Source organism: Micromys minutus, assembly GCF_963924665.1.
Source record: "Micromys minutus genome assembly, chromosome: 32".
NCBI lineage: Eukaryota > Metazoa > Chordata > Mammalia > Rodentia > Muridae > Micromys > Micromys minutus.
In genome coordinates, this window is record NC_137967.1 from 15,516,645 (window position 1) to 15,543,315 (window position 26,671).

General features: G+C 51.7%; 1 protein-coding gene across 4 annotated transcripts in view; it reads left to right on the forward strand.

Moving 5' to 3' along the window:
• Positions 1-26,671, forward strand: part of RYR1 (ryanodine receptor 1) — a 120,606-nt gene that overhangs the window by 36,076 nt on the left and 57,859 nt on the right. For all 4 annotated transcript variants that reach the window (XM_080908926.1, XM_080908928.1, XM_080908927.1 and 1 more), the window contains exons 34-65: positions 183-795; positions 2,192-2,449; positions 2,781-2,981; positions 3,304-3,415; positions 6,248-6,394; positions 7,161-7,434; positions 8,528-8,642; positions 8,739-8,871; positions 10,065-10,159; positions 10,957-11,092; positions 11,223-11,409; positions 11,490-11,598; positions 12,871-12,991; positions 13,076-13,245; positions 13,876-14,096; positions 14,194-14,284; positions 15,154-15,294; positions 15,641-15,804; positions 15,899-15,977; positions 16,134-16,223; positions 16,634-16,774; positions 17,085-17,159; positions 17,238-17,313; positions 17,570-17,693; positions 18,067-18,182; positions 18,914-18,981; positions 19,075-19,196; positions 19,841-19,890; positions 20,305-20,365; positions 20,558-20,796; positions 24,590-24,671; positions 25,182-25,312. In XM_080908926.1, coding sequence (XP_080765052.1) covers positions 183-795; positions 2,192-2,449; positions 2,781-2,981; positions 3,304-3,415; positions 6,248-6,394; positions 7,161-7,434; positions 8,528-8,642; positions 8,739-8,871; positions 10,065-10,159; positions 10,957-11,092; positions 11,223-11,409; positions 11,490-11,598; positions 12,871-12,991; positions 13,076-13,245; positions 13,876-14,096; positions 14,194-14,284; positions 15,154-15,294; positions 15,641-15,804; positions 15,899-15,977; positions 16,134-16,223; positions 16,634-16,774; positions 17,085-17,159; positions 17,238-17,313; positions 17,570-17,693; positions 18,067-18,182; positions 18,914-18,981; positions 19,075-19,196; positions 19,841-19,890; positions 20,305-20,365; positions 20,558-20,796; positions 24,590-24,671; positions 25,182-25,312 — 4,742 coding nt within the window. The remainder of the gene's footprint in view (positions 1-182; positions 796-2,191; positions 2,450-2,780; positions 2,982-3,303; positions 3,416-6,247; positions 6,395-7,160; positions 7,435-8,527; positions 8,643-8,738; positions 8,872-10,064; positions 10,160-10,956; positions 11,093-11,222; positions 11,410-11,489; positions 11,599-12,870; positions 12,992-13,075; positions 13,246-13,875; positions 14,097-14,193; positions 14,285-15,153; positions 15,295-15,640; positions 15,805-15,898; positions 15,978-16,133; positions 16,224-16,633; positions 16,775-17,084; positions 17,160-17,237; positions 17,314-17,569; positions 17,694-18,066; positions 18,183-18,913; positions 18,982-19,074; positions 19,197-19,840; positions 19,891-20,304; positions 20,366-20,557; positions 20,797-24,589; positions 24,672-25,181; positions 25,313-26,671) is intronic.

Here is a 26,671-nt window from a genome sequence, read left to right on the forward strand (position 1 = left end):
CCAGAGTCTTAGAATGTTCCAGAAATCCCAAGTGAGGGTGGGACTAGCAGGACCACGGAAATATTCCTAGATCCAGAGCCACTTTGGAGCCTGACCCTGTGGGACAGTTGAGATTCCCGAGCCTCTCTGAAGCCTCTGTCCCCGGCCGCTGTATCTGAGTTAGTGTCACACCTCTGTTGCAGGTGTATGGACATCCTGGAGCTGTCTGAGCGTCTGGATCTACAGCGTTTCCACTCGCACACGCTCTCTCTCTACCGCTCCGTGTGCGCCCTGGGCAACAACCGGGTGGCTCACGCCCTGTGCAGCCACGTGGACCAGGCACAGCTGCTGCATGCTCTGGAAGATGCTCACTTGCCAGGTCCTCTGCGTGCGGGCTACTACGACCTCCTCATCAGCATCCACCTCGAAAGCGCCTGCCGCAGCCGTCGCTCCATGCTCTCTGAGTACATCGTGCCGCTCACACCGGAGACCCGCGCCATCACGCTTTTCCCGCCAGGACGCGGTGCGGAGGACGGCCCCCGCCGCCATGGCTTGCCTGGCGTTGGAGTCACAACCTCCCTGAGACCTCCACACCATTTCTCACCCCCGTGTTTTGTGGTCGCCCTGCCAGCCGCTGGGGCGGCAGAAGCCCCGGCTCGGCTTAGCCCTGCCATTCCTCTGGAGGCTCTGCGAGACAAGGCGCTGAGAATGTTGGGGGAAGCTGTGCGTGACGGAGGACAGCATGCTCGCGACCCAGTCGGGGGCTCTGTGGAGTTCCAGTTTGTGCCGGTGCTCAAGCTTGTGTCTACCCTCCTGGTAATGGCTGCTTCCGGTTTCCCTCCCCCATTATCCCACATTCGAAGTTGTGCGTCCATCTTAGGTGGTGTATCAGGCTACCTGTTTGCACATTCCGTTCATCTCCTCGCCCAACTTTCGCCCACCTTTCGATTTATCCATCACCTACCCAACTCTCATTTATTCCTCCTTTAATCCAGCCACCTGTCTTCTATTTGTGTTTCTCAATATCTTCCCCCTTCCCCCATTTTCCCATCCTACTAATCATTATTCATTCCTTTCTCCATCAATTTCTTATTCATTCAACTGTTCACTCATTCTCTACACCCCCATTGACAAACGCTTTCAACTTCCTGCTTCTCTGTCCACCCATCCATCCATCTACCCATCCAACCATCCACCCATCTATCTACCCATCCACCCACCTACCCACCCATCCACCCATGCATCCACCCATCCATCCATCCACCTACCCATCCATCCACCCATCCATCCATCCATCCACCCACCCACCCACCCACCCATCTATCTACCCATCCACCCACCTACCCACCCATCCACCCATGCATCCACCCATCCATCCACCCACCCATCCACCCATCCATCTACCCACCCATCCATCCACCTACCCATCCATCCATTCATCCACCCATCCATCCACCCACCCACCCACCTATCTATCCATCCATCCATCCATCTATCCATCCATCTACCCATCCATCCACCCACCCATCCATCCACCCATCCATCTACCCATCCATCCACCCACCATCCATCCATTCATCCACCCATCTATCCACCCACCCACCCACCTATCCATCCATCCATCCACCCACCCATCCATCCACCCATCCATCTACCCGCCCATCCACCCATCCATCCATTCATCCATCTACCCATCCATCTACCCATTCATCTACCCACCCACCCATCCACCCATCCATCCCCCACCCATTTGTTTTCAGTGTATCAAACCCCTATCTTCACATTCATTCCTACTTGATCCCATGCTCCTGTATCCGCACGCCTACTCATTAGTACAGAATCCTTCTATACGGCCGACTGTGGTCTTCTTCCCTTCACCTGTGCATCCATTTGTAGACCCAGCCACAAATCCATCCATTTCCACGCCCATTTTTGTACATGCACCTGCCCATCTGTCTGATGTACGTCCAGCTTTTCAGGCATAAGCCAGTCTGTCCATCTATCAGTCCAGTTTCCCTGTCTGTCCGTGCTCTCAACCACATCTCTCCAGCCCCCCTGTAATGAGGGACCTTAAGGGCAGCCGGACAGGAGTGCATCAGCCTCTGCTGGGATGCTCCTGGTGTATGCAGGAGACGCGGGTCTGGAAAGTGGGGGTGGGGGAGATCCTGAGCCCTTCCTGGCCACTGGGAAGGACTTGGCCCTTGTCCTGCAGGTGATGGGTGTCTTTAGCGACGATGATGTGAAGCAGGTCCTAAAGATGATTGAACCTGAAGTCTTCACTGAGGAAGAAGATGTGGAGGAGGAGGAGGAGGAGGAGGAAGACGAGGAGGAGAAGGAGGAGGACGAGGAGGAAGAGGCCCATGAGAAGGAAGATGAGGAAAAGGAAGAGGCAGAGGAGGCCGCAGAGGAGAAGGAAGAGCTGGAGGAGGGGCTGCTGCAGATGAAGCTGCCGGAGTCTGTGAAATTACAGGTGGGTTTCTCTGTCTTTTGGCCTCCATCCATCTGGCTCGGAGATACCCCGTCTGGGGGAGCGTGAGTCTGGTCCTTGTCCAGCGGCACGGGGAGCCGTGGAGATGCCAAAAGCAGTGGGGTGGCGCTGGCTTCGGAGAGATCTCGCTGATTTCCACACGAGAGGAAGCCACGGAGGAGGCTGACGTAAGGCTGCAGGCGATGGTGTTTGAAGCTGACCGGGGACGTGGAGAAGGGAGGGAGAGCATTGGCGGCGTGGAGGAACCCCTGATGGTGTCCCCACCGTGCCTCCTACTCCGTGCTTGTCCTACTGTGCGCCTGTCCTCCCGTAGATGTGCCACCTCCTGGAGTACTTCTGTGACCAAGAGCTGCAGCACCGGGTGGAGTCCTTGGCAGCCTTTGCGGAGAGTTACGTGGACAAGTTACAGGGCAACCAGCGGGGTCGCTATGGCCTCCTGATGAAAGCCTTCACCATGAGCGCGGCCGAGACTGCGAGACGCACCCGAGAGTTCCGCTCTCCGCCCCAGGAGCAGGTCCTCTGACACCTCAACTCCAGCTGCTATCACTCGTCTAAACCCCAACCTCAACTTGCCTCAGTCCCAACTGGTTGCTGTCAGTCACCTTTGAAACCCTTGAAATGATGTGAACACCTCTCCCTCTCAGGAACTAACCTCGGAGTCACCAGAGACTAGCCATGCCCCTCTGCTTCTAGTCCCTCAAATATTCCTTACTAACTCACATTTGAGGGGGGGAGGGGGGTCATCATCTTCGACAGAGATTGACAGTTGGCTCTATGACCTTTGACCCTGATCTGATGCCGGAGGTCTTTATTCTACTGTTTAAATCTTTCTCTAGATCAACATGCTATTGCAATTCAAAAACGGCGCCGACGAGGAAGATTGTCCTCTCCCTGAAGAAATCCGACAGGATTTAGTCAACTTTCACCAAGACCTGCTGGCACATTGTGGTAAGGAGAGAAACTCGGAGAGTCCTCTTCCAAAACGTTCTTTTGCGTTCTTGCCTGAAGTTTCAGTAAGATTTCCTGATCGTAAGCAGCCACGTAAGACAGGGCTGTAGAGCTATCTCAGGAGCAAAGAGCGTTGGCTGTTTTTCTAGAGAACCTGGGTTCGATTCCGAGCACAGATACGGCAGCCCACAACCATCTGTAACTCCAGTTTCAGAATATCCAACAACTTTCTGGCCATTACAAGCATTAGATGAACACATGGTACACATACATATAAACAAAACATTCACACAAGTTTAATAAATCAACCTTAAGCTCTCTGTAATGGTGCGGACCTCTAATCCCAAGACTCAGGAGGCAGGGGCAATGGGAAGAGCTAACTGGCTGGCAGGTGACATCTACCGTTTCTGATGGAAAACCATCGGACAGTCTGTCTTAATGAGAGTCTCTCATCGGAGACAAGTCCTTTTTCCCTGCCCGACTTTTCTTTGCTTTTCAACGGCTTGAGTTGTAGTGTCTGAGTGTGGAGATCTTTGAGTTGATCTGACTTGGAATTTCATTTTCTTGGAAATGTAAGTTCATATTTTTTAACCAATATTGGAAAACCTTGAGCAATTGTTTCTTCAGTCTGTTTCTGCATCATTCTCGTTTTGTCTGAGAATCTCATTATGAGTTTATTCTGCTGTGTTGTGTCCCACAGTCTCTCGGGCTCTCTTACTTTTTTGATTTTTTTTTCTGCTTTTTTTTAGATTAGTAATGTCTACAGCCTGCTTTTAAAAATATTAATGTGTGTATATGCATACCTGTGTGTGACTGTGTATAAGTGTGTTTATGTGTGTGTGAGTATATATGTGAGTGTGTGTGAGTGTGTGAAAATTGTGTCAGTGTGTATCTGAGTGTGTGTGAATTGTGTGAGTTGTGAGTGTGTGTGTATGAGTGTGTGTGAGGGTGTATATGTGCATGTATATGAATGTGGTGTGATTGTGAATGTGTGCATGTGAGTGTGTATATGTGTTTGAGTGTGTGTGGGTGGTGGGTATGTGAGTGTGTGTAAGTGAATGTGTGTGAGTGTCTGAGTGTGAATGTATGTGACTGTATATGTGTGTGGGAGTGTGTGTGGGTGCATATGTGAGTGTGTGTAAGTGTGAATGTGTGTGAGAGTGTCTGAGTGTGAATGTATGTGAGTGTGTATATGTGTGTGCGAGTGTGTGTGGGTGCATATGTGAGTGTGCATAAGTGTGATATGAGTGTGTGCATCTGTGCAAGAGTTAGAGGACAGCTTGGAGAAGTTAGTCCCTACCTTGTTTTTGAGTCAAGAACTCTCGTGTTTCTGCTGTCCATTCTTCTGAGCGATTCTTCTACTCTGCCTCACTTCTGCACAGGGGAACTGTGCGACTGATTACAGCCGGCACCACTGCATCCACCCGCTCATGTGCACTTTGGATTAAACCCAGGCCGTCAGGCCCTGCGCGCGCACACACACACACACACACACACACACACACACACATGCACACACACACACACACGCGCACACACACACACACACACACACCCTTTGGTTTCACAGTTTCTTTATTTTACCAGCTCAGACCCACACCTAAGTGGTTGTCAATATCAGTTTGTGTCGTTATTTAAGTCATGTTCTCATGTAAAACAGCCTGACCTTGAACCGAACACGTAGCCAAGGATGGCCGTGACACACTGACCTACTTCTCCTGAGAACTGGGATGACAGCTGTGCAGCAATGTATGTTTTTCCATAGGGTTCTTTTTACACTGTTACCTCTTTATTAATGTTCTCTACTCAACCCAGTATGGTAGCACATGCCTTTAACCCTGGCACTTAGGAGGAGAGACAGCTCAGTGGTTAAGAGCACTGGCTGCTCTTCCAGAGGTCCTGAGTTCAAATCCCAGCAACCACATGGTGGCTCACAACCACCTGTAATGGGATCTGATGCCCTCTTCTGGTGTGTCTGACAGCTATAGTATACTCTATACATAAATAAAGAAATCTTAAAAGAGAGAAAGAGAGAGAGATACAAAGGAAAGAAGAGCTCTGTTAATCTGAAACCAGCCTGGTTTAAGTGTTGGGTTCCAAGCCACTGAGACCCTGTCTCAAAACATGCACACGCACATAATAATAATAATAATAATAATAATAATAATAATAATAATAATAATAATAATAATAATAAACAGTTCTCTGATGGATCTTCCATGAGCAGGCATACTGTCTTTTAATTCATTTGACACTTTCTTTGATCTTCTTCTCTGTCCTTTGGATATATTCTCGAGAGTTGATTTGGAAGACGCACGCTTCTGGGAATGGTGGTTCACATCTGTACTCTTCCTACTCAGGAGGCTGCAGCAGGGGGATCGCCTCAAGTTTGAGTCTAGCCTGGGTTACGTAACTAGTTGAGAGCAAGTCTGATCAACATGATCCTGTCTCCAAAAAAATCAACAATTTCCCCCCCCCCCAAATGGATGAAAACAAGCGTGGTCACGGTGTCAGCACATGCCAGCCATCCTGTCACGTGGGAGGTGGGACCAGGACGAGGAATTATCTTTTATAGAATGGCTAAGTCAGTACACACGCAGGCATAGGAGGAGGAGGAGGAGGAGGAGGAGAGCTTCCCAGAGAGTATGCCTGAGTGAGAAAGGGACAGCTGCTGGGATGGATAAATTAATGAATGAGTGAATGAATGAATGAATGAATGAGTGAGTGAGTGAGTGAGTGAGTGAATGAGTGAGTGAGTGAATGGATGAATGAATGAGTAGATGAATAAGCAGTCACAAGAGTGGCATCCCATGCTGTCTTAACCACCTTCAGGAATCCAGCTGGAGGGAGAGGAGGAGGAACCAGAGGAAGAGAGCACTCTGGGCAGCCGCCTCATGAGCCTCTTGGAGAAAGTGCGGCTGGTGAAGAAGAAAGAGGAGAATCCTGAGGAGGAGCCAGCAGCTGAGGAGCACAAACCCCGTGAGGACTGGGGGTGTCAGGGCGGGTCTCTCTGCAGCGTGCTCCTGTGAGGGTGCCCTAGACAAACGGGAACAGGAGAGCAAGAACTGGGGGAGATGGTGGTGCCTGGGAAGGTGGCTGAATGTACAAGACCGTGGTGGCTTCTGTGCCCTCCCCATCCTTGTTTTCAGACGCTCTCAAACCGAGATAATTACCCTGGGAGGGATTAGAAAGGCGTGGTCAGTGTTGGGGGGGTCACAAACTGTGTGTGCCCGGGACAGAGTCTCTAATGTTGGTAGAAGTTTGATCTTGTAACATTTATTTGGTTTGGCTTGGTTTGGTTTTTTTGGTTTTCTTTTAGGAAGGGTTGGGTTTTGCATTTGGAGAGGATTGGCTTTTTGTTTTTGTTTGTTTTGGGTTTTTTTTGGGGGGGGTGTTTGTTTTAATTTGAGAGGAGATCTCATGTAGACCTGGGACTTGCAAAGTAAACTAGGCTGGCCTCAAACTCACAGAAATCCTCCTGCCTCTGCCTCCTGAGTGCTGGGATTAATGATGTAAGCCACTACAGCCTGCCCATTTTGTGTGTGTGTGTGTGTGTGTGTGTGTGTGTGTGTGTGTGTGTGTGTGTGTAGAAGCCAGGGAAAGAAGGGAGTTTTGGGGGAACAGTAGAAATTTTATTTGAATCCATGTGCTTGTGGCAGGTGGGAGACAGAGCAGGTGGTGACCAAGAAGGGTTTCCCCCTCCTCTGGTTCAGAGACGCAACCTCGTGTTCCGACCTTTCCCCAGAGTCCTTGCAGGAGCTGGTGTCCCACACGGTGGTGCGCTGGGCCCAGGAGGATTTCGTTCAGAGCCCGGAGCTGGTCCGCGCCATGTTCAGCCTCCTGCACCGGCAGTACGATGGGCTCGGCGAGTTGCTGCGTGCCCTGCCCCGCGCCTACACAATCTCTCTGTCCTCCGTGGAGGACACCATGAGCCTGCTGGAGTGCTTGGGCCAGATACGCTCCCTGCTTATTGTGCAGATGGGTCCCCAGGAGGAGAACCTCATGATCCAGAGCATTGGGTGAGAGCGCCCCCCTGTGGCCTGGCTGCCGTACTGTCCTTCCTTCCCACCGTGTTCCTTTGTCCTAATGGTTAACCTCCCTCGGAAGCTCTTGGTCACTGTGACTCTTGGCACATCTGCTGTTTCTGAGCTTAAAGTCCTCTGCTGTAACAGAGGGAACAGCCATGTCTCCCCTGCAGAGAGGCCATGGGGCTTCGGGGACCTGTGCTCATAGCAACAAGCTAGCAAATTTGGGGTGTCATCTCAGGTCTGTCATCTTAGCCCTCAGGAAGCTGAGGTAGGAGGATCTTGCGTTTCAGGCCATCGTGGGCTACGTACGAAGTTTTAGACCAGCCTGGGATACATAGTGAGACCCTGTCTCAGAATAATAACAAATATTAATAATTGGGCTGGTGAGATGGTTCAGTGGGTAAAGGTGATTGCCGAGAAGCCTGAAGACCAGAGTTCTATCCCCAGGTGGAAGGAGAGAAGCAACTCCAACAAATTTCCTGTGGGATGCATGTACCTCCCCCACAGATACACAAATAAATACAAAGGGGGGGGGCACAGGAGAGAGGTTGGTTCTGTAGTTAAAAGCAGCTACTGCTCTTCCAGAAGACCAAGGTTCAAAATTTTAAAACCTTGTTTTGAATCATGTTAAATTATAATAGGATTGAGCACTGAATGTAACTCAGCCGTTTAAGCTCCTACTGTGTGCACGGCCTTCACTGTGGAGCAGAACGGCAAAGAACTCATTTTCTGTGTCTGTGAAATCCCACAATTATAACTCCTGCCTCCCAGAGGGGATGTGAGAATGGCTCTTCAAAGACTCAGGTGGTAGCTCATACCTGTCCTCAAGTCCGGAAAGGGAGGGGAATTCTAAGCCATCCTGGGCTACGTAGTTTCAGGCTAGCCTGGGGTACCAGAGTGAGACCTTGTCTCAAAGCCTAACTTAAACGAAACAAAGAAAAAACAAAAAAGAATGCGTGAATTTAGATCCACAAAAGGCCCATAGAGAGTGCAGACGGTTATCACCATGGTGACCGTGAATCTCCTTGGATGTGCGCCCCGCCCCGAGGCTGCACTAACCCCACACATTTTTTTCTGTTCACAGGAACATCATGAATAACAAAGTCTTCTACCAACACCCAAACCTGATGAGAGCGCTGGGTATGCATGAAACTGTCATGGAGGTCATGGTGAATGTCCTTGGGGGCGGAGAGTCAAAGGTGAGGGGCCTGGATGGGTGTGTTGGCTCAGTGGGGGGGGGGGGAGTGACGCAGTGCAGGCACTCACCACTGATCCTCCCTGTTTCTTCCCTGCAGGAGATCCGCTTCCCCAAGATGGTGACAAGCTGCTGTCGCTTCCTCTGCTACTTCTGCCGAATCAGCCGGCAGAACCAGCGTTCTATGTTTGACCACCTGAGCTACCTGCTGGAGAACAGTGGCATTGGCCTGGGTGAGAAATCCCAGGGTCTAGACAGTTATCCTCAGCCACATAACAAGTGGGAGGCCAGCCTGGGCTACGTGAGATTCTGTCTCAACAACAGCACGAACCCCAAAACTGGGACACAGTGGCTCAGACAACCTTGACTGACCCACAGGCTCACTGAGCAGCCGAGGAATAAAGCTCAGTCTCGGATATCAGCCCCGAGATCTGGGATGCAGAAATCACAGACCAGTGGAGGCACTTAGCCTGTTTTGAAAAAGGGATGGTCAGGAAGGGCTTCCCAGAGGAAGCGGCACCAGAGGAAGAGTTGGGAGAGGCTGGAGAGATTGCTCAGTGGTTAGGAGTGCTTATTGCTCTAGACCAGAGTTTGTATCCCAGCTCCCACTTAATGGACTCTCCAGCCACCTCCAGCCCTAAAGGACCTGGTGTCCTCTTGCTGGAATAAATAGTAAGATGATTCTGTTGCTATCAGCCCCGTGGTCTCACTCCACGGGAGCCACTGCTCCCCAGTGTGGAGCCAAGCACACGGACTCTGTCACACGGTCTGCAAGCCGCCCTCTCCACACGGCGGGTGGATTCAACCGCCCCCGCGTGTCGTTTCCACTCACTTCCTCTTGGCGTGTTGTTGCCAAGCCTTAGACACACACACATCCTAACTCTGTGGCGGGCTTTGCGCATTCCGCCGCTACACCCTTTGAACTCAATTAAGTAGGCACACCAAAGAACACACCAAAGTCCTCTACTCCAATGGGTATCACTGGCTAACTTTTATAAGTCAAACGAATTCGTACAACTCCATCCGTTATTAAAACACCCATTACAACTTTATTCAAGAAGAGAGCCGCCGAGAGAAACATTCGCATCTGCCTCCATTTCCGTTTCTCCCGGAATCTCCTCCCTCCCAATTCTGCCTCTTCTGTTTTCCTAGCCTTTTCGCCGCCTACCTCTCCACTGTCCAATCATATATCCAATCACCTTAACATCAACCCACATCTTCTGGCTTCCATGTTCACCTTCACACACACACACACACACACACACACACACACATACACACACACACACACACACACACACACACATACACACACACACACACACACTCTCTCGAGCGTGCACACACACACACACGTACACACACTTAAAGAGTTAAAGAAAAATGAATAAGAATGAGGGACTCTAACTACTCTTTGTCCCCACAGGCATGCAGGGCTCCACGCCCCTGGATGTGGCAGCCGCTTCTGTCATTGACAACAACGAACTGGCCTTAGCATTACAAGAGCAAGACCTGGAAAAGGTGTGGCTGGAGGAGGCCTGGCCACGCCCAACTGTGTGGGCGCCTGCTGGCTCTGAGCACAAGTGGCTCCTGTACTCTGTGCAAGAGGGCCTGGGAGCAGATTTATGGGCTACACGCCCCAGCCGGGTGTCTTTGGTTGTCACGGAGGTGTAGGGCTACAGGTCCTTTGGAGTCCCGCCACTAGTCAGTGGTTCCTCTCCATGTTGGGTGGCCCAGGAAAGAGAGGGCTTCTTCTGACCTCTGTCACTTAGTATGTTCAGGGAATATGCAATTATGATTTATAAGCATTTATAAGGAGTCTGTGAGTCTGAAGCCAGCCTGATATTTATAGTGAGTTCTGCGAGGCTGTATAGAAAGACCTTGTTGAGAGAGAGGGGGGGGGACTGGTTAAAGAACTCCCTGTGGAGAAAGTGACGTTTGAATAAAGTTAAGAAGGATCTGAGCAGCTGGATAGACCTCGGGGGCGGGGGGAGCAGGTCAGAGGCCTTGGAGCAGCAGAATGCCCAAAATGGCTGGGACAGAAGCAGTGGGGGCTGAGTGGTGAGAGATGACGTCATGGAGATCATGTCATGGCAAGGAGGCTGGGGGTTATTGCAAGTAAGACAGAACCAATGTTGGGCAGGGGAAGGAAGAGGTGGGTGGGGGGCAGATAAGATGCTCAGGAAGGTTGGGGATGAGGCAGATAGGACCAGGCGTAGCTCGCTGAAGATCTGCAGGTGTATACGGCTGAGGGGCTCCAGAAGCCGGAAGCGTGTGAGGAGAGTGGTCTTGGAGTAAGCTTCGTTTCCACATTGCAGGTTGTGTCATACCTGGCAGGGTGTGGCTTACAAAGCTGCCCCATGCTCCTGGCCAAAGGCTATCCTGACATCGGATGGAATCCCTGTGGGGGAGAACGATACCTGGACTTCCTGCGCTTTGCCGTCTTTGTCAACGGTGAGGCAGGGAATCCCTTTAAGTGGACTTGCAGATCAGCAGGGACTGACTGACGTTATTCTTGAGTATGTTGGGTTCTGGGGTTGCATGGGGGTGCCCCGTGAGCTCTCCTGAACTTTCTGGGTGCCAGGTGAGAGCGTGGAAGAGAACGCTAACGTGGTAGTGCGACTGTTGATCCGAAAGCCCGAGTGCTTTGGACCTGCCCTGAGGGGTGAGGGTGGCTCAGGTCTGCTGGCTGCCATCGAAGAGGCCATCCGTATCTCCGAGGACCCTGCACGGGATGGGCCGGGTGTCCGCAGAGACCGTCGACGTGAGCAGTGAGTCTCTGTTCCTTTCCCAGGACGGTAACCACCATTACCATGTCCCCGGATTCTCCTCACCACCTTCTCCTCTACAGCTTTGGTGAGGAGCCCCCTGAAGAAAACCGGGTACACCTGGGACACGCCATCATGTCCTTCTATGCTGCCTTGATTGACCTGCTGGGACGCTGTGCACCTGAGATGCATGTAAGCCCTGGGAGGTCAAGGCGGACTGGGAGGGGATGGGTGCGCATGCCCAGCCTTCAACCTCAGCATTCATAATGACTCACTTGGGTGTGGTCCTGGGCTAAGTGAGGCTGGGCACACACTCGTGACCAAGACACCCTCAGGTCCCAATCCCACGGAGCCCAGTAGAGGAAAAAGACAAAATGTGAGCAGCCAAAGGACTCATGATAGGGATGGGAAAGGTACATTAGGGATCCTTCGAGGAGAGCTGAGCCAGGAATGGTGCCACACTGCACCCTGACACACACACACACACACACACACACACACACACCTGTGATCACAGCACTGTAGAGGCAGGAGTACCGAGAGTCTGTGGCCAGCCCAGGGTACATGACAGGACCCTATCTTATAGCTGTGTGTGGTGGAACATGAAACCCAGCCTGGGCTATGTGAGAAGTTGCCTCAAAGGAAAAACAAAAACAAAAACAAATAAACAAGGGTGTGGGCTGGAGAGACGGCTCCGTGGTTAAGAGCATTGGCTGCTCTTCCAGAGGACCTGAGTTCAGTTCCCAACACCCACGTGGCAGCTCACAACCATCTGTAATCACTGTTTCTGCAGATCTGACACACCCTTACACTGACATATGCAGTCAAAATACCAGTGTCCATAAAATAAAAATAAATCGTTAGCAAACAAGGGGCCACTGGTTGAGTGTGTGAAGGCGCCTGTCACCAAGCCTGGTGACTTGATTTCATAACCGGTGGAGGAAGGAGAGAACCAAATCCCATTGGCTGTGTTCCCACCTTCATATGTACACCATAGCATGCGCGCCCCCTAGTAAATCAAACAGCCAGGCACGGGTGTGGAGGCCTTTAATCCCAACACTCAAAAGGTAGAGGCAGGTGGATCTCTGTAAGTTCCAGGCCAGCCAGGGCTATGTAACAGAGAGATCCTGTCTCAAAACAAAATAAAACACCTCCACCTGAAAAAAGAAACAATGTCTCAAGCAAGGAAGAGCAATGGAGAAAGACACCTGAAGCTAACCAACCTCTGGCCTTCATGTGGGGGTATTGGGCAACTGTACCTATGGGCATATGCACACATAAACACATGCACACATATACATACGCACACATATGCACCTCCACATATACACATGCACACAATGCATACAAGATGTATACACAAAGGAGGCTTGTTTTACCATCAGTGAGTCAGGAATGTTTGGAATAGAACAAGTCCCAGATGGGGCGCCATCGTCTGATGACATGCCTATTCCTCACTGTCAGCTGATTCAAGCCGGTAAGGGTGAGGCCCTGAGGATCCGTGCCATCCTTCGGTCCCTTGTGCCCTTGGATGACCTTGTGGGCATCATCAGCCTCCCACTGCAGATCCCCACCCTGGGCAAAGGTAGGTGGGGGAACCGGAACTGTTGAGGCGGTGTGATGCTGGGCAAAGGGGCACATGCTCATACCCCATCGTCCTTGCCTGTAGATGGTGCACTGGTTCAGCCCAAGATGTCTGCATCCTTTGTACCTGACCACAAGGCATCCATGGTGCTTTTCCTGGACCGAGTGTACGGCATTGAGAACCAGGACTTCTTGCTGCATGTGCTGGACGTGGGCTTCCTTCCTGACATGAGGGCAGCTGCCTCACTAGACACGGTGAGCATCCCCAAACATCTAATAGGCGGAGAGGCCACATCTGCAGAACTAGGGGGCTGCATGCATGTCCTGATCCCCCATCTTTGTGATAGAAGCCAAAACCCATAAAAAAGGTGAGCGGGAATCCCCACTACCTTCAGTTACAAGAAAGCACTGGCTGGGTGTAGTGGTACACCTTCTGCCTAGCATCAGAGAGAGAAGACAGAGCTCTACAGTCCAAACCTTGTCTCAAAAAAAAAAAAAAAAAAAAAAAAAAGGAAAAAGAAAGAAAGAAAAAAGAAAGAAAGAAAGAAAGAAAAAGTGAAGTTAGGTGTGGGGATGCTGTCCTTTAGGCAATCAGGAGGCAGAAGCAGGCTGATCACACGTCAAGTTCTAGGCCAGCCAAATTTATTTACACAACGAGAGGTTTTATTTATCAAAACAAACACCTGACGTAACAAAAAAGCTGGGCATGCCTGTAATCTCGGCACTTGGAAAGCAGAGGCAGAAGAGTCTAGGCCAGCCTGGGCTACATGAGATCCTGTGCAGATGGGGAGAGATGTGGAGGAGTGAGATTGAGGAGAAAGAATGATTAGAAGCCTGGGTACCAAGGCAAAGGCGAGGATCTGATGGTCTCCCCCTGCACCGCAGGCTACTTTCAGCACCACGGAGATGGCGCTGGCGCTGAACCGCTACCTGTGCCTGGCTGTGCTGCCGCTCATCACCAAGTGCGCGCCACTCTTTGCGGGCACCGAGCACCGCGCCATCATGGTGGACTCCATGCTGCACACAGTGTACCGACTGTCGCGGGGCCGCTCGCTCACCAAAGCACAGCGCGACGTCATCGAGGACTGCCTCATGGCGCTGTGCAGGTGAGAAGGAGCCCGATGGCGGCGGAGGGAGTGGGCGGGGTCGCCAGGGCGAGCCTCAAGTTGAGTTCTCCGCCTTCTCTGGGCTCGTCCTCCTCAGGTATATCCGCCCGTCCATGCTGCAGCACCTGCTTCGACGCCTGGTCTTCGATGTGCCCATTCTCAATGAGTTCGCCAAGATGCCACTCAAGGTGCGGCCGGTGCTCAGCGGGAGCCGGTCCTTTGCTCGCCCACAGTCTGGCTCTGCCTCTGGACCAGTGGGGGTCGTTCGTTATTAGCCACGCCCACCACAGCTAACCAGAGCTGGAGGACGACGAGCCCTGAGGAAACCAATTAACATCCTCATTCGCCGGCTCGGATTCCCGTGCCATTCGCTCTTCGTCATTGGCGCTGCCTGTCATTCCCTAATTACCGTTTAATTTGCCTAACTAAGTGAGCCAGCCCCCGCCTCGATTAGCATATATTTTCATGGGCGCACTACTTTCCCTAATTAGCATCTTATTCGCATGTCCAGACCACCAGCCTTCCAGTATTCAAATGAGTGCGTTTATTTGAATCAACAGTACCATAGCTACTCCGAATATTTGCATACTGTCTCTCCTACTTTAACATTTGCATGCTAGTTTGCATAAGGCGGTACCCCATCTAACTTAGACTGTCTTGCATAAGATGCCTAAATTAGCCCCAACTCTAAGTTGCATATTGGATAGAGGAGGCCGTTTTGATTACCATATATTTGCATGGGGGCACTGCCTATGTTTCTGTTTGACGTGCTGGTTTGCATAAGCACGGATCATCCCATTAGTGTGCACACAATTCTACCAGGAGACTTAGCTCGCCTATGTCTGTGAAAACAGCAGACAGACCCAGCAGTAGTTTAATGCCTGCCCTGGCTCTCATTGAAAATACCAACTCTGCGTAATAAACTGCCCGTTCGCTAATAAACATACCCTCCTTCCCTTGTTAGCATCTCATCTGCAAGCACTGACACCCTCTGCCTCCTGGGGCCTTTGATGCCTGCCATCTGCTGATGCCTCCTCTGTGTGTCTCTTGCTTTCAGCTCCTTACCAACCACTATGAACGCTGCTGGAAGTACTACTGTCTCCCCACGGGCTGGGCCAACTTCGGGGTCACCTCTGAGGAAGAGCTGCACCTCACACGCAAGCTCTTCTGGGGCATCTTTGATTCTCTAGCGCATAAGGTCTGGGGACCCATGGGATCTCAGAGGAGGGTGTGCGGAGGGTTTGGGGGTTCAAGCTTGGAGATCTGGGATGAAATCCCTGGCGGGTTGGTGGCACACACCGGTAATCTCGGTGGGAGGCGGAAGCAGATGGATTAGGAATTCAGTCATTCTTAGATTATATATCGAGTTAGAGGATAGCCTAGGCTACATGAGACCCGTTCTAAAAAACAATCAACACAGACCAAAGTGAGGCTTGGGCTGCCGAGAGAGTGACCAGCAGCTTGTGGGTTCAGAGAGGGGAGCTGATGGTTAGAGGGTAGATTGGGGACTGCATGATCCTCCCCTTCATCCCTGGCGCCCGCAGAAATACGACCCGGAACTCTACCGAATAGCCATGCCGTGTCTCTGTGCCATTGCGGGGGCACTGCCCCCTGACTATGTGGACGCCTCATACTCATCCAAGACGGAGAAAAAAGCCACAGTGGACGCTGAAGGCAACTTTGATCCCCGGCCTGTGGAGACCCTCAAGTGAGAGTCGGGGACAGACAGTGGTGGTTAGGAAGGTTCCAGAGAGAGAGGAGACCCCCACCTCAATGCCTGAGGACCCTGTCTCTCCTAACAGTGTCATCATCCCCGAGAAGCTGGACTCCTTCATTAACAAGTTCGCAGAATATGCCCATGAGAAGTGGGCCTTCGACAAGGTGAACGCTGGCCCTCCACCTCTACCCACCTTCCTTTCCCTGAGCCTCATACCTTCCCAGAGGCCTCAGCCAAAATCTGTGAGAGCCCTACAGGGTCCCCCTGCCTCGTATCTGTCCCCAACTCTCTCCTACCTCTTGTCTGGCCTCCACCTCTAGATTCAAAACAACTGGTCTTATGGTGAGAACATTGATGAAGAATTGAAGACCCACCCCATGCTGAGACCCTACAAGACCTTTTCAGAGAAGGTGACCAAACTTTAGGTCCTGATGTCAGAGGTCAGAAGGAAATTCCAGAATTTAGGAGGTCCAGGGAGGACTGAGACAGCTTCATAGTCTGGTCACAGATTTTGCCTTCTCTCAAGATTAGATGCTTCCCCTGGACCTCTCCAGAATCCTCAAGTCCCCTCTCTAGAAGGAGCCCTTGACAGTGAGACTTCACTGAGGCCCTTATAAAATATGTGCTAGGAACACGTGTGTGTTACTTGTTTGGAGAGCAGGTTAGAGTCCTGGGTTCCAATCCTGATGACCCACTTCTAACCTCACCCCTGGTGGGGTTTCTCCTGCCAGGAGCCTGCAGAGACAGGGGTTGGAGGGAGTGAAATCAAGCTTTCTTTCTGGCCCCATCCCACCAACTCCCTGTGCTCTGTCTGCCCCAGGACAAAGAGATTTACCGCTGGCCCATCAAGGAGTCCTTGAAGGCCATGATAGCCTGGGAATGGACCGTGGAGAAAGCCAGGGAAGGCGAGGAGGAAAAGACAGAAAAGAAAAAGACAAGAAAGATATCCCAAACCGCCCAGGTGAGCTTGTGAGGAGACAGTGACTGGCAGGAATGGGCAGGGTGGCTCCAATGTGGTGGGAGGGACTATGAAAAGGGGCGGGCTGGATGGCTGGGGTTGCCCTGAGGCCTGACAGCGGGGAGGCGGAGCGAGGAGAAGGGGGTAGTCCTGAGCAGAAATGTCAACCCTGGAAAGGACAGCCACCTAAAGAGTGGAAAAGGGTGGCTTAGAGTCGGGGCCTTAAGGGATGGGTTCAGGGTAGGCATCTGGAGCAAGGCTCAGAGCTTCCTAACCGGTCCCATACGTATTCCCCTCTCTTTCATCCTCTCAGACATATGACCCCCGAGAAGGCTACAATCCCCAGCCACCAGACCTCAGCGTGGTTACCTTGTCCCGGGAGCTGCAGGTGAGGTCACGGCCCCTTTACTTAGGAAGCTCAGGCCTGTCTGAACCTGGTGCTTGACTATCCGCATCCCACTTCCAGGCCATGGCCGAACAACTGGCGGAAAATTACCACAACACGTGGGGGCGAAAGAAGAAGCAAGAGCTGGAGGCCAAAGGTGAAGGCACCCGTATCCCCCCTCCCCCCCTCCCCGCTCCCGCCCCACCTCCCACGCGCAGTCTCCGCGCCTTCTTAGAGTCCTGGTTTCACGGTGTTACTTAATCACTCTCCCGGCTCTGCTCCGTTGCACTGAGGACCAGCATCGGAAAGCAATGTTTGCATTGCTAGCATCTTTTCAGTTGTACAGCTAACTCAACTGCAGGAGCCTCCTGTGTCTTCCCTGGCCCCTGATTTCTAATCTTTGTCGTCCCCAGGGGGTGGGTCCCATCCTCTGCTGGTCCCCTATGACACGCTCACGGCCAAGGAGAAGGCACGGGACCGGGAAAAGGCCCAGGAGTTGCTGAAGTTTCTGCAGATGAATGGCTATGCTGTCACCAGGCACGTGAAGCTATGAACCTGGGCAGAAGCAGCTGCAGACAGGGCCGGAAGAAAGGCCTTGGGGGCGGGACTTGGGACGGAGGCGGGGCCATAAGGAAACTAAAGGGTCGACTGGAAATCAGTAGGGCAGCAAGCGAACCTTCTACTGGGCATAGCCTACAGAGGGAAGTCAGGGCCAGCAGATTTGCTAAAGGCAGCGCGCTGATCAGGCCAAGGGGAAGAAGCATGGGGAAGCAAGAACAACCGGAGATGAGGAAGAGGCTGGTGGAGTAAGGACCTGCAAGCGGGGGCAGTGTGCACAGGTCGAACAGGAAGGTCTGCGATATAGGGCAAGGCCTGTGTCTGAGCTGACTGTCTCTACCTCTCCATGAAGGGGTCTTAAGGACATGGAACTGGACACATCTTCCATTGAGAAACGATTTGCCTTCGGCTTCCTGCAGCAGCTGCTGCGCTGGATGGACATCTCCCAGGAATTTATTGCTCACCTGGGTAGGGAAAATTCCCTCCCCATCTCTTCCTTCAACTAGTATCTGTTAAGTATCAGTTATGGCTGACCCTGCAAGACAAAGGTGGTTCTTCATCCCTGTTTGGGAGTCAGACAGAATCACACATAACTAAGTCAAGTGTGCTAGGAAGTGCCTAGTGTTGGGGGAAGAGGTCACCAGGGAAAGATGGGCTGGGGGTGTGGACCCAGATGCCATTTAAGCAGGGTTTCAAGGAAGACATCTATGCCAGGACACGAGGGGTGGGGTGGGGAATTTGAACACCTGGAGGGTGTCCCTGGCAAACAGCTTGTGAAACCACCACCCGTCATGTCTCAAGCTGGAGGGGGAGGGACAGAAGGGACCCTGCTAGGTCTCAAAGTGTGAGAAGGGTGGGGCTTTGTGGTTAGATGGGAGATAAGAGTTTGTCCTCTGCACAGGGATGGAGTCATAGAAGGGGTCTGAGCAGGGACCTAGCCCAGGAGGCTTGACTGTGACCAGAGCAGGTGTGAAAGAAAAAGATAATATTTTTTGGTTGGTTTGGCTTGATTTTTGGAGACAGGGTTTCTCTCTGTATAGCCCTGGCTGTCCTGAAACTTGGCCTGTAGACAGGCTCAAACTCAGAGCTCTGCCTCCCAGGTGCTGGGATTAAAGACGTGTCATATTTCCTAACTCTGCCCCCTCCCAGTGTCCCTCAGCTTAAACCTACAGTGGCCCCTACTTGCCCTTCCCCCACAGAGGCTGTGGTCAGCAGTGGACGGGTGGAGAAATCCCCACACGAACAGGAGATTAAATTCTTTGCTAAGGTGAGAGGTGGGCTCAGAACCTGGAGGGGCAGTGGTCTGGGAGAGTTGCTGGACCCCTGACTCAGCCCCTCCCCCTTCTCCTTCCCCATCTAGATTCTGCTACCTTTAATCAACCAATATTTCACCAATCACTGTCTCTACTTCCTGTCTACACCAGCCAAAGTGCTGGGCAGTGGTGGCCACGCCTCCAACAAGGAGAAGGAAATGATCACCAGGTGAGCTGCCGGTGACAGCTAACCTTACAGCATTTAAGTCCCAAGCATCTTCTTCCTGACCTTGGCTCATGGGCTCTGATAGGTGTTTCTGCCTTGGGATGTTCTAGAGTGACCAACTGTCCTAGTTTCCCTGGGACTAAAGATGCTCCTAGGACTTAAGTGGAAACAAACCAGTCATTCTGGCAAAGACTGCCTCTCCTCTGCCACCTCTACTGGCCAGTTACTGCTGTGCAGTGTTTTCTTGCAGGGCTGAGAACCGAACTTTACATATCTTAAATGTATGAGCCACTAAGCCACACCAAAGTTCCTCACTGGGGGATTCTAAGCAGGGGCTCTACCACTGAGCCACGCCCCCAGCCCCTCACTGGGGGATTCTAAGCAGGGGCTCTACCACTGAGCCACGCCCCCAGCCCCTCACTGGGGGATTCTAGGTCATCACTCTAAGACTGAGCCATTCCTGCAGCCCTTTCATGTAACTGTCACACTTGGCCATCTCTTTACCCTTGCTCTGCCTGCTGTCCCCCTCTGTGCTCTGTCCCCTCCCTGTCCTTTGGTTCCTGTCTCCTCTGATGACATCACCACTGTCTTTTGTCTTGGTCTCACTCCTTGTTCCCTTGTCCTTCCATCCCTTTCTCTTTCCTCAGCCTCTTCTGTAAACTTGCTGCTCTTGTCCGCCACCGAGTGTCCCTCTTCGGTAAGAAGTAGCCCTGCCTCTGAGCCTTTCTGCCAGCTCTCTTGCTTCCTTTATCCCCAACTTCACCTGGAAGAAAGAATTCCTGGCTCAGCATTTTGTAACGTTTTTCCCTCTGATCGCAGACTGGGTCATCCTAGGGATGGGCAGGTTAACCATACAGCCACTGCCTGCCACAGGGACAGCCCTGAGAAGTCAGGGCTAGACAGAGGATAAGAGAGGGAGAAAGGAAAGGAGGTCAGCCTGTGCTGGGGTGGGAAACACCCGGGGGGTGGCTGTGGAAGCTCAAGAGGGTTAGGTATGACGTAGTACGAACCTAGCCAGAAAGCAGAGTCAGAGAGGATAGGGTTGGGATGGACCGTAGGAGGTTCTGGCCTTGAGACCCCTTCTTCATCTTGGCCCATATTCCTTTCCCAGGGACGGATGCCCCAGCTGTGGTCAACTGTCTTCACATCCTGGCACGCTCCCTGGATGCCAGGTATGGCTTGAGGGTCCCCACACACACTTTAATCATGTCCCCCAACCCAGTCCTCTACTCTCTGTAACCCCGGCTGAGTGACATAGTGACACATTGTCTCGAGAAGCAAGCGGAATGGAAGGAGGGGATGGGGGAGCCGGGAGGAGAGGGGGACGCTCTGCTCCTGCAGCTGCAGCTCTGCGTCCCTCCTAGGACGGTGATGAAGTCGGGCCCTGAGATTGTAAAGGCGGGCCTGCGCTCCTTCTTCGAGAGTGCCTCCGAGGACATCGAGAAGATGGTGGAGAACCTTCGGCTAGGCAAGGTGTCCCAGGCACGCACGCAGGTGAAGGGCGTGGGCCAGAACCTCACCTACACCACAGTGGCTCTGCTGCCTGTTCTCACCACCTTCTTCCAGCACATCGCCCAGCATCAGTTCGGAGACGACGTCATCCGTAAGGACTTCTGACACGGAGGGCAAAGGGCACGGGTGGGGGGCCATTGACTGGCACTGTCCATCCTGAGGTGTGTGGCAGAGTCACTTGGGGTCAGAGCAAATGCTTTCTTACCATGAGCCGAAGCACACAGTTAACGAACCGTAGGGAACCAAAGGTGTTAACTAAAGTGTGAACTCAAAAAAACCACAGTGATGGTGCACACCACAGTGATGGTGCACACCAGTAATCCCAGCATTCAAGAAGCTGAGGCAGGAGGACTGCAAGTTTGAGGCCAGCCTGGGCTATACCGTGAGTTCGAGGCCAGCCTGGGCTACAGGGTGAGGTCTTGACTTACGACAAAGCAAAAGAAAAGCAAAGGCTGAGGATATGCATCTCAGAGGCATAGTTGGTATCAGCAGTGAAGGGCTGGGAGAAAAACTCACTGCATAGCTCTCCTATAGAATTCACAATGAAAAGATAAAAGCACTCATTTTGTAGAGCCTCTGCCTAGAGTCCCCCAGTGAGGGGCTGGGGCGTGGCTCAGTGGCAGAGCCCCTGCCTAGAGTCCCCCAGTGAGGGGCTAGGGCGTGGCTCAGTGGTACAGCCCCTGCCTAGAATCCTCCAGTGAGGAGTGAGGGCGTGGCTTAGTGGTAGAGCCCCTGCCTAGAATCCTCCAGTGAGGAGTGAGGGCGTGGCTCAGTGGCAGAGCCCCTGCCTAGCATGTACAAGGTGCTGGGTTCCATCCCTAACACCACATATACACACATAGTAGATTCAGCTGCTTGCATCAGAGACCCAATGACTCTAAATCACTGTAACTCAAACAATACAATTTCCGACATAGATCAGAAAAGTCCTAAGGTCAGAAACTCTAAGTTCCCTCCACCTCATGGCCCTGCCTTCTCTGAAATAGTGCCTTTCCCTCGCCTGCTTCACCACAGGCAGCCTCCTCCCCGGCAGCAGAGGAGGCTAAAGGGGAGGAGCAGTTGCCGCAGCTCCTATAAGGAACAGTCTAGAAGTAGCCTTGTTAGCCAGAGTTTCTCACTGTGACGGACTGTCTGAAAGAAGCAATTCAGGTCGGGCAGTGGTGGTGCACGCCTTTAATCCCAGCACTTGTGAGTCAGGAGCAGGTGAATCTCTTCCAGGGCAGCCAGCCAGGGCTGCACAGAGAAACCCTGTCCTGAGCCCCACCCCGTATCCCCAAAAAGCAATTCGGATGAAGGATGGATCTATTTGGCTCACACTGTCAGAGACTTCAATCATTCGTCAACCTGGCTTCATGACTTTGGGTGACATCATGGCAGCGGGTGGGGGGGTGGGGCAGCATGCAGCAAGCTGCTGACCCCGTGGGGACCAGGAGTCAGAGACACTGAGACGAAGAATCAGGGGAAGGACATACCTTCCAAATGTCCCACCCCCAAGGACCTATTTCCTTCATCCAGGCCCTCCCTCCCATCCAGGTATGAATAGGACCCATTCGTGAGGTTAGAGCCTTCATGATCCAATCAGACGGCCATAGTCCGATCTCTGAACATCGCTGCTTTGGGGCCCAGCCTGCAGCATGTGAACCCCATGGGAAACACAATAGCAGGCCTATTGCTTCTAGGGGAAAAAGGGGGGGGGGGTTTCTACAGGGACCGTAGGCATTAGGCTATGAGCTATTCTGTAGCTATTCCCGAACTCACCGTTTATTTAAAATTAGGATCTTTTCTAGTCTGGGTTTTGTTTGTTTGCTTGGGGTATTTTTTTTTTTTTGTCTTTACATTTACTTTATTATGTGTCCATGGGTGGCGGAAGTGTGCTAATATGGTGCATGTGTGAAGACAGTATGAGAGTTGGCTTTGTCCCTCCACCATATGGATTCCAGGACCAATCCGTACTTGGTAAAAGGTACATTTGTTCACTGACCTATCCTGCTGGTCCTCGATTTTGTTTGCTGAGACACAGTCTCATATAGGCTGGTCCGCAACTCTTTTCGTTGTTGTTGTTGTTGTTGTTGTTTATTTCAGACAGGGTCTCACTCTACAGATCTGTCTGTCCTGGAACTCACTATGTAGACCAGGCCAGGCTTGAACTCACAGAGACCCACTTGCCTCTGCCTCCTGATGGCTGGGATTAAAGGCATGTGTCACCCAGCTTAGCCCGTCCCTTCCACTCTTGATCCACCTCCTAAAATTGAGGTTACAGGCACGCATTGCCACATTCAGTTGTCCTTAATTTAAAAAAATTCATAATCCCAGAGGTTGAGGAGCATATACCAGTTAGGAAAGTATTTGCCATACAAGTGTGAGATCTGGGTGCGGATCCCCAGTGTCCACACACAAATCCTGCGATACAAGAGTATCCCCTGGGCTCGCTGGCAGATAGACTCGCAGGATCTGTGAGCTCCAAGGTCAGTAAGAGATTGCCTCAAAAACAACGTGAGCTGGGCCCGTAATCTTAACATAGGACAGCCGGGATACATAGTGAATTCCAATCCAGCTAAAGTTACATAGTGAGATCCTGCCTCAAATGAATACATAAGTCATACATAAATAAATGTATGCATAAATAAATACATAATATATTCATAAATAGAAAGGAAGGAATCAAGCGACTGACTACTTTTGACCTCTGACCTTCACATGCACACACACTGGAACATATATACATACACACACATGGAAAAATATAGGTGCTCTAACGTTCACTTCCATTGTATTTCTTTGTCTCTATGTAGTTTTATTTTTTCCTATCTTAAGCCTCCCTGCCCCGTTGTCCTGACGATTTTGTACAGTCAGCGAGGATCTTACCTTGTCCCTGTGGGAGGGGTTTGGGCTGTCTGAAACCATGCATACATGTTCTGGAAGAAGTGTTATTATATTCATCAAAGAGATTGGAGGTGAGGGAATAAGCTTCTCTCCTTTGCTAAGCCCCCTCCTCTTTAGTAAACCCTTCCCTCTAGTCTCTCTCCTTTGATAAGCTTCTTCCCTTTGGTAAACACCGCCCCTTTAGTAAGCACCTCCCCTTTAGTAAGCACCTCCCCTTTAATAAGCACCTCCCCTTTAGTAAGCACCTCCCCTTTAGTAAGCACCTCCCTTTAGTAAACACCTCCCCTTTAGCAAGCACCTCCCCTTTAGTAAGTACCTCCCTTTAATAAACACCTCCCCTTTAGTAAGCACCTCCCCTTTAGTAAGCACCTCCCATTTAGTAAGTACCTCCTGTGTCCTTTTTTGTTTTTGTTTGTGTTTTGGATTGTTTCGGTTTGGGATTTTTTGTTTGTTAATTAATTTACTTATTTATTTATTTATTTTTGAGACAGAGTCTTTTTGTGTCGCCCCAACTGGCCTGGAACTCTGTAGACCAGGCTGACCTCCAACTCAGAGATCCACCTGCCTCTGTCCCCTGCACCCTAGCAGGTGCTGGCATTAAAAGTGTGTGCTACCACTGTCCGGCCTGTGTCCTCTTTCCTGCTTACTTTTCAAGAATTAACTTAATTGAGAATTAGGTGTGGTCCAGCGGCAGAACACGACCTAGTACGTGTGAGGTGCCATGTTCTACCCACAACCTCACACCAATCAAAACAACAACAACTCATTTGATCCTCAACCTACCCTGTGCGGAAGGTACCACAATAATCCCACTTTACAGATAGGGAAGCTGAGGCTGAAAGAGAGCTAGCTGGTCTTGGCTGAGTTGCAAAGCATAAATGGCCAGGGGCTGTACAGCTTTACCTGTTACCCTCCGGCCATGTGGTGACAGAGAAGGTGGTAAGGGGCGAGCTGGCATGGTGGGCTCAGCCCAGACCCCCCCCCCTTCTCTCTCTCTTCAGTGGATGACGTGCAAGTTTCTTGCTACCGAACGCTATGCAGTATCTACTCTCTGGGAACCACCAGGAACCCCTACGTGGAAAAGTAAGAAGAACGGAGCGGATGATTGGGTTTATACAGGCACTTAGAGGCTATGGGGTAAAGAGAGGGGTCTTGTGAAGTGGGGTGCGGTTGCAAAGCTGGACATGGTAAAATCTTAACCTTGCCACTAAAACTAGGGTGGCCGAAGTGCACTCCAGAAGCCAAGAGAGGGCGCGTTAGTGGAAAAGCCAGGCAGAGAAGCAGGCTGTGGGATCTGGGAGAGTGGGAACCATTCACCTGCTGACTAACGATGCTTGAGTAGCTTCTCTGGGGAGCAAGCTTGACCTGACAGGAGACGTGCAGAAACGGGGCAGCAGCACGCCGGAGGTCACTAGAGGGGAACATTTCAGTCTGCATACAAGTCTTTGCACGCAGAGAACGGTGCACGCGAGGGCGGCGCCTGCAACTCTGCCCCAGAACGGACCAGTAGGGGGCGCTCCCGTGCAGGATGGGGCTGGGACTCAAGACTCGGCGGAGGGGGCGCCTGGAAACTAACTGTGGCTTTCTTTCTAGGCTGCGGCCAGCCCTGGGGGAGTGCCTGGCCCGCCTGGCTGCAGCCATGCCTGTGGCATTCCTGGAGCCCGAGCTGAATGAATACAACGCCTGCTCTGTCTACACCACCAAGTCTCCCCGAGAGCGCGCCAGTGAGTCGCGTGTCCTGGGGCAGCTGTCAGGGTCACAGGAGAGCCACCCTCAGGGTGGAATGCTCCCTAAATCTGGGCTGTGAGGGGCTGAGAATTCTCCCGGGATAGTAGTGTTGCGCAACAACCAGACCTTGAGGGATCCGGGCCATGTCGTAAGGGACCATCCGAAGCCACTTCGCTGGGAGGATTAAGGGTTTATGGAGTTGGTAATGGGAAGTTTAGGGAGGCAGGTACCTTTCAGTGTCCTTGAGGTTTGAATGGCCGGGGGCCTATCGTGGATATTTTTCATTCACAATGTCTGCAGAGTGCCACTCGGGCAAGAGTCAGAGGTGGCCACAGGAGCCACAGGCAGACATCCTGTTTTCTCAACCCCCCCCCCCCCGGGTTGAGAGCCAGGAGTGGGGCTTAGCAAATATCCAATCAGGAGACTTGTTCTTAGTTATGCTGGGCTCCCCAAACCCAGTCGGGTGTGGTGGGCTTGTACCCCGAAATCTGGAAGGTAAGATAATGGAGATATTGAGGGACTTCTTAGGGGCCATCCTCACTTCTAAGAAAGTTTGAGGCCAGCCTGGGCTACATGAGACTCAGCACCCCCACCCCATTTAAAAAGAATAAAAGGCCCAGTTCCAGCTCATGGGAGGGAACAGTGGGAAGTGAAGTGTAGGTTTCCAGAGACAAAACTGGAGTCTAGAGCTCTGAGACCTCGAGACGCTCTGGGGGCTGAGGTGGGAGGTGCTATCCTGGAGCCCACCAGGGTTGGAAAGCACTTTTGCAGCTTAACACATAGCGGACATAGAGTTCGGGTGATTTTAGGAGTGAAGGATTTTAGGGCTCAAGGCTTGTACTTGACCCCATCTGCATAAAACGTTGGATTCCTGCCTCAGAAGTTCAGTGTGGAAGTCCCATGCCATTGCATGGGACTTATATATATGACTTATATATAAGTCATATACCCTTACTCCCAGCACTCAAGGGGCAGAGGCTGGTGGATCTCTGTGAGTTCAAGGCCAGTCTGGTCTACATAGTGAATTCAAGGCCAGTCTAATCTACATAATGAGTTCAAGGCCAATCTGATCTACATCGTGAGTTCAAGGCCAGCCTGGTCTACATAGTGAGTTCTAAGCCAGCCTAGTTTACATAGTGAGACCAAATTCCACACCAGGCATATATTTTGGGGTTGGAGTCAAATCTTACATTTGATTTTAGGGATTAATGAGGGTTGAGATGTAAAGTCCTTGGGCGTCGCGGTTTCAATGGGAGGGCTGTGAGAGGCATGTGGGTTGAAGGGTGAGCTAGGAGGAATGGATATACTCTTTTAGGTATTAGGTAATTCAGGTGTCACGTGGGTGATAGGGAAGG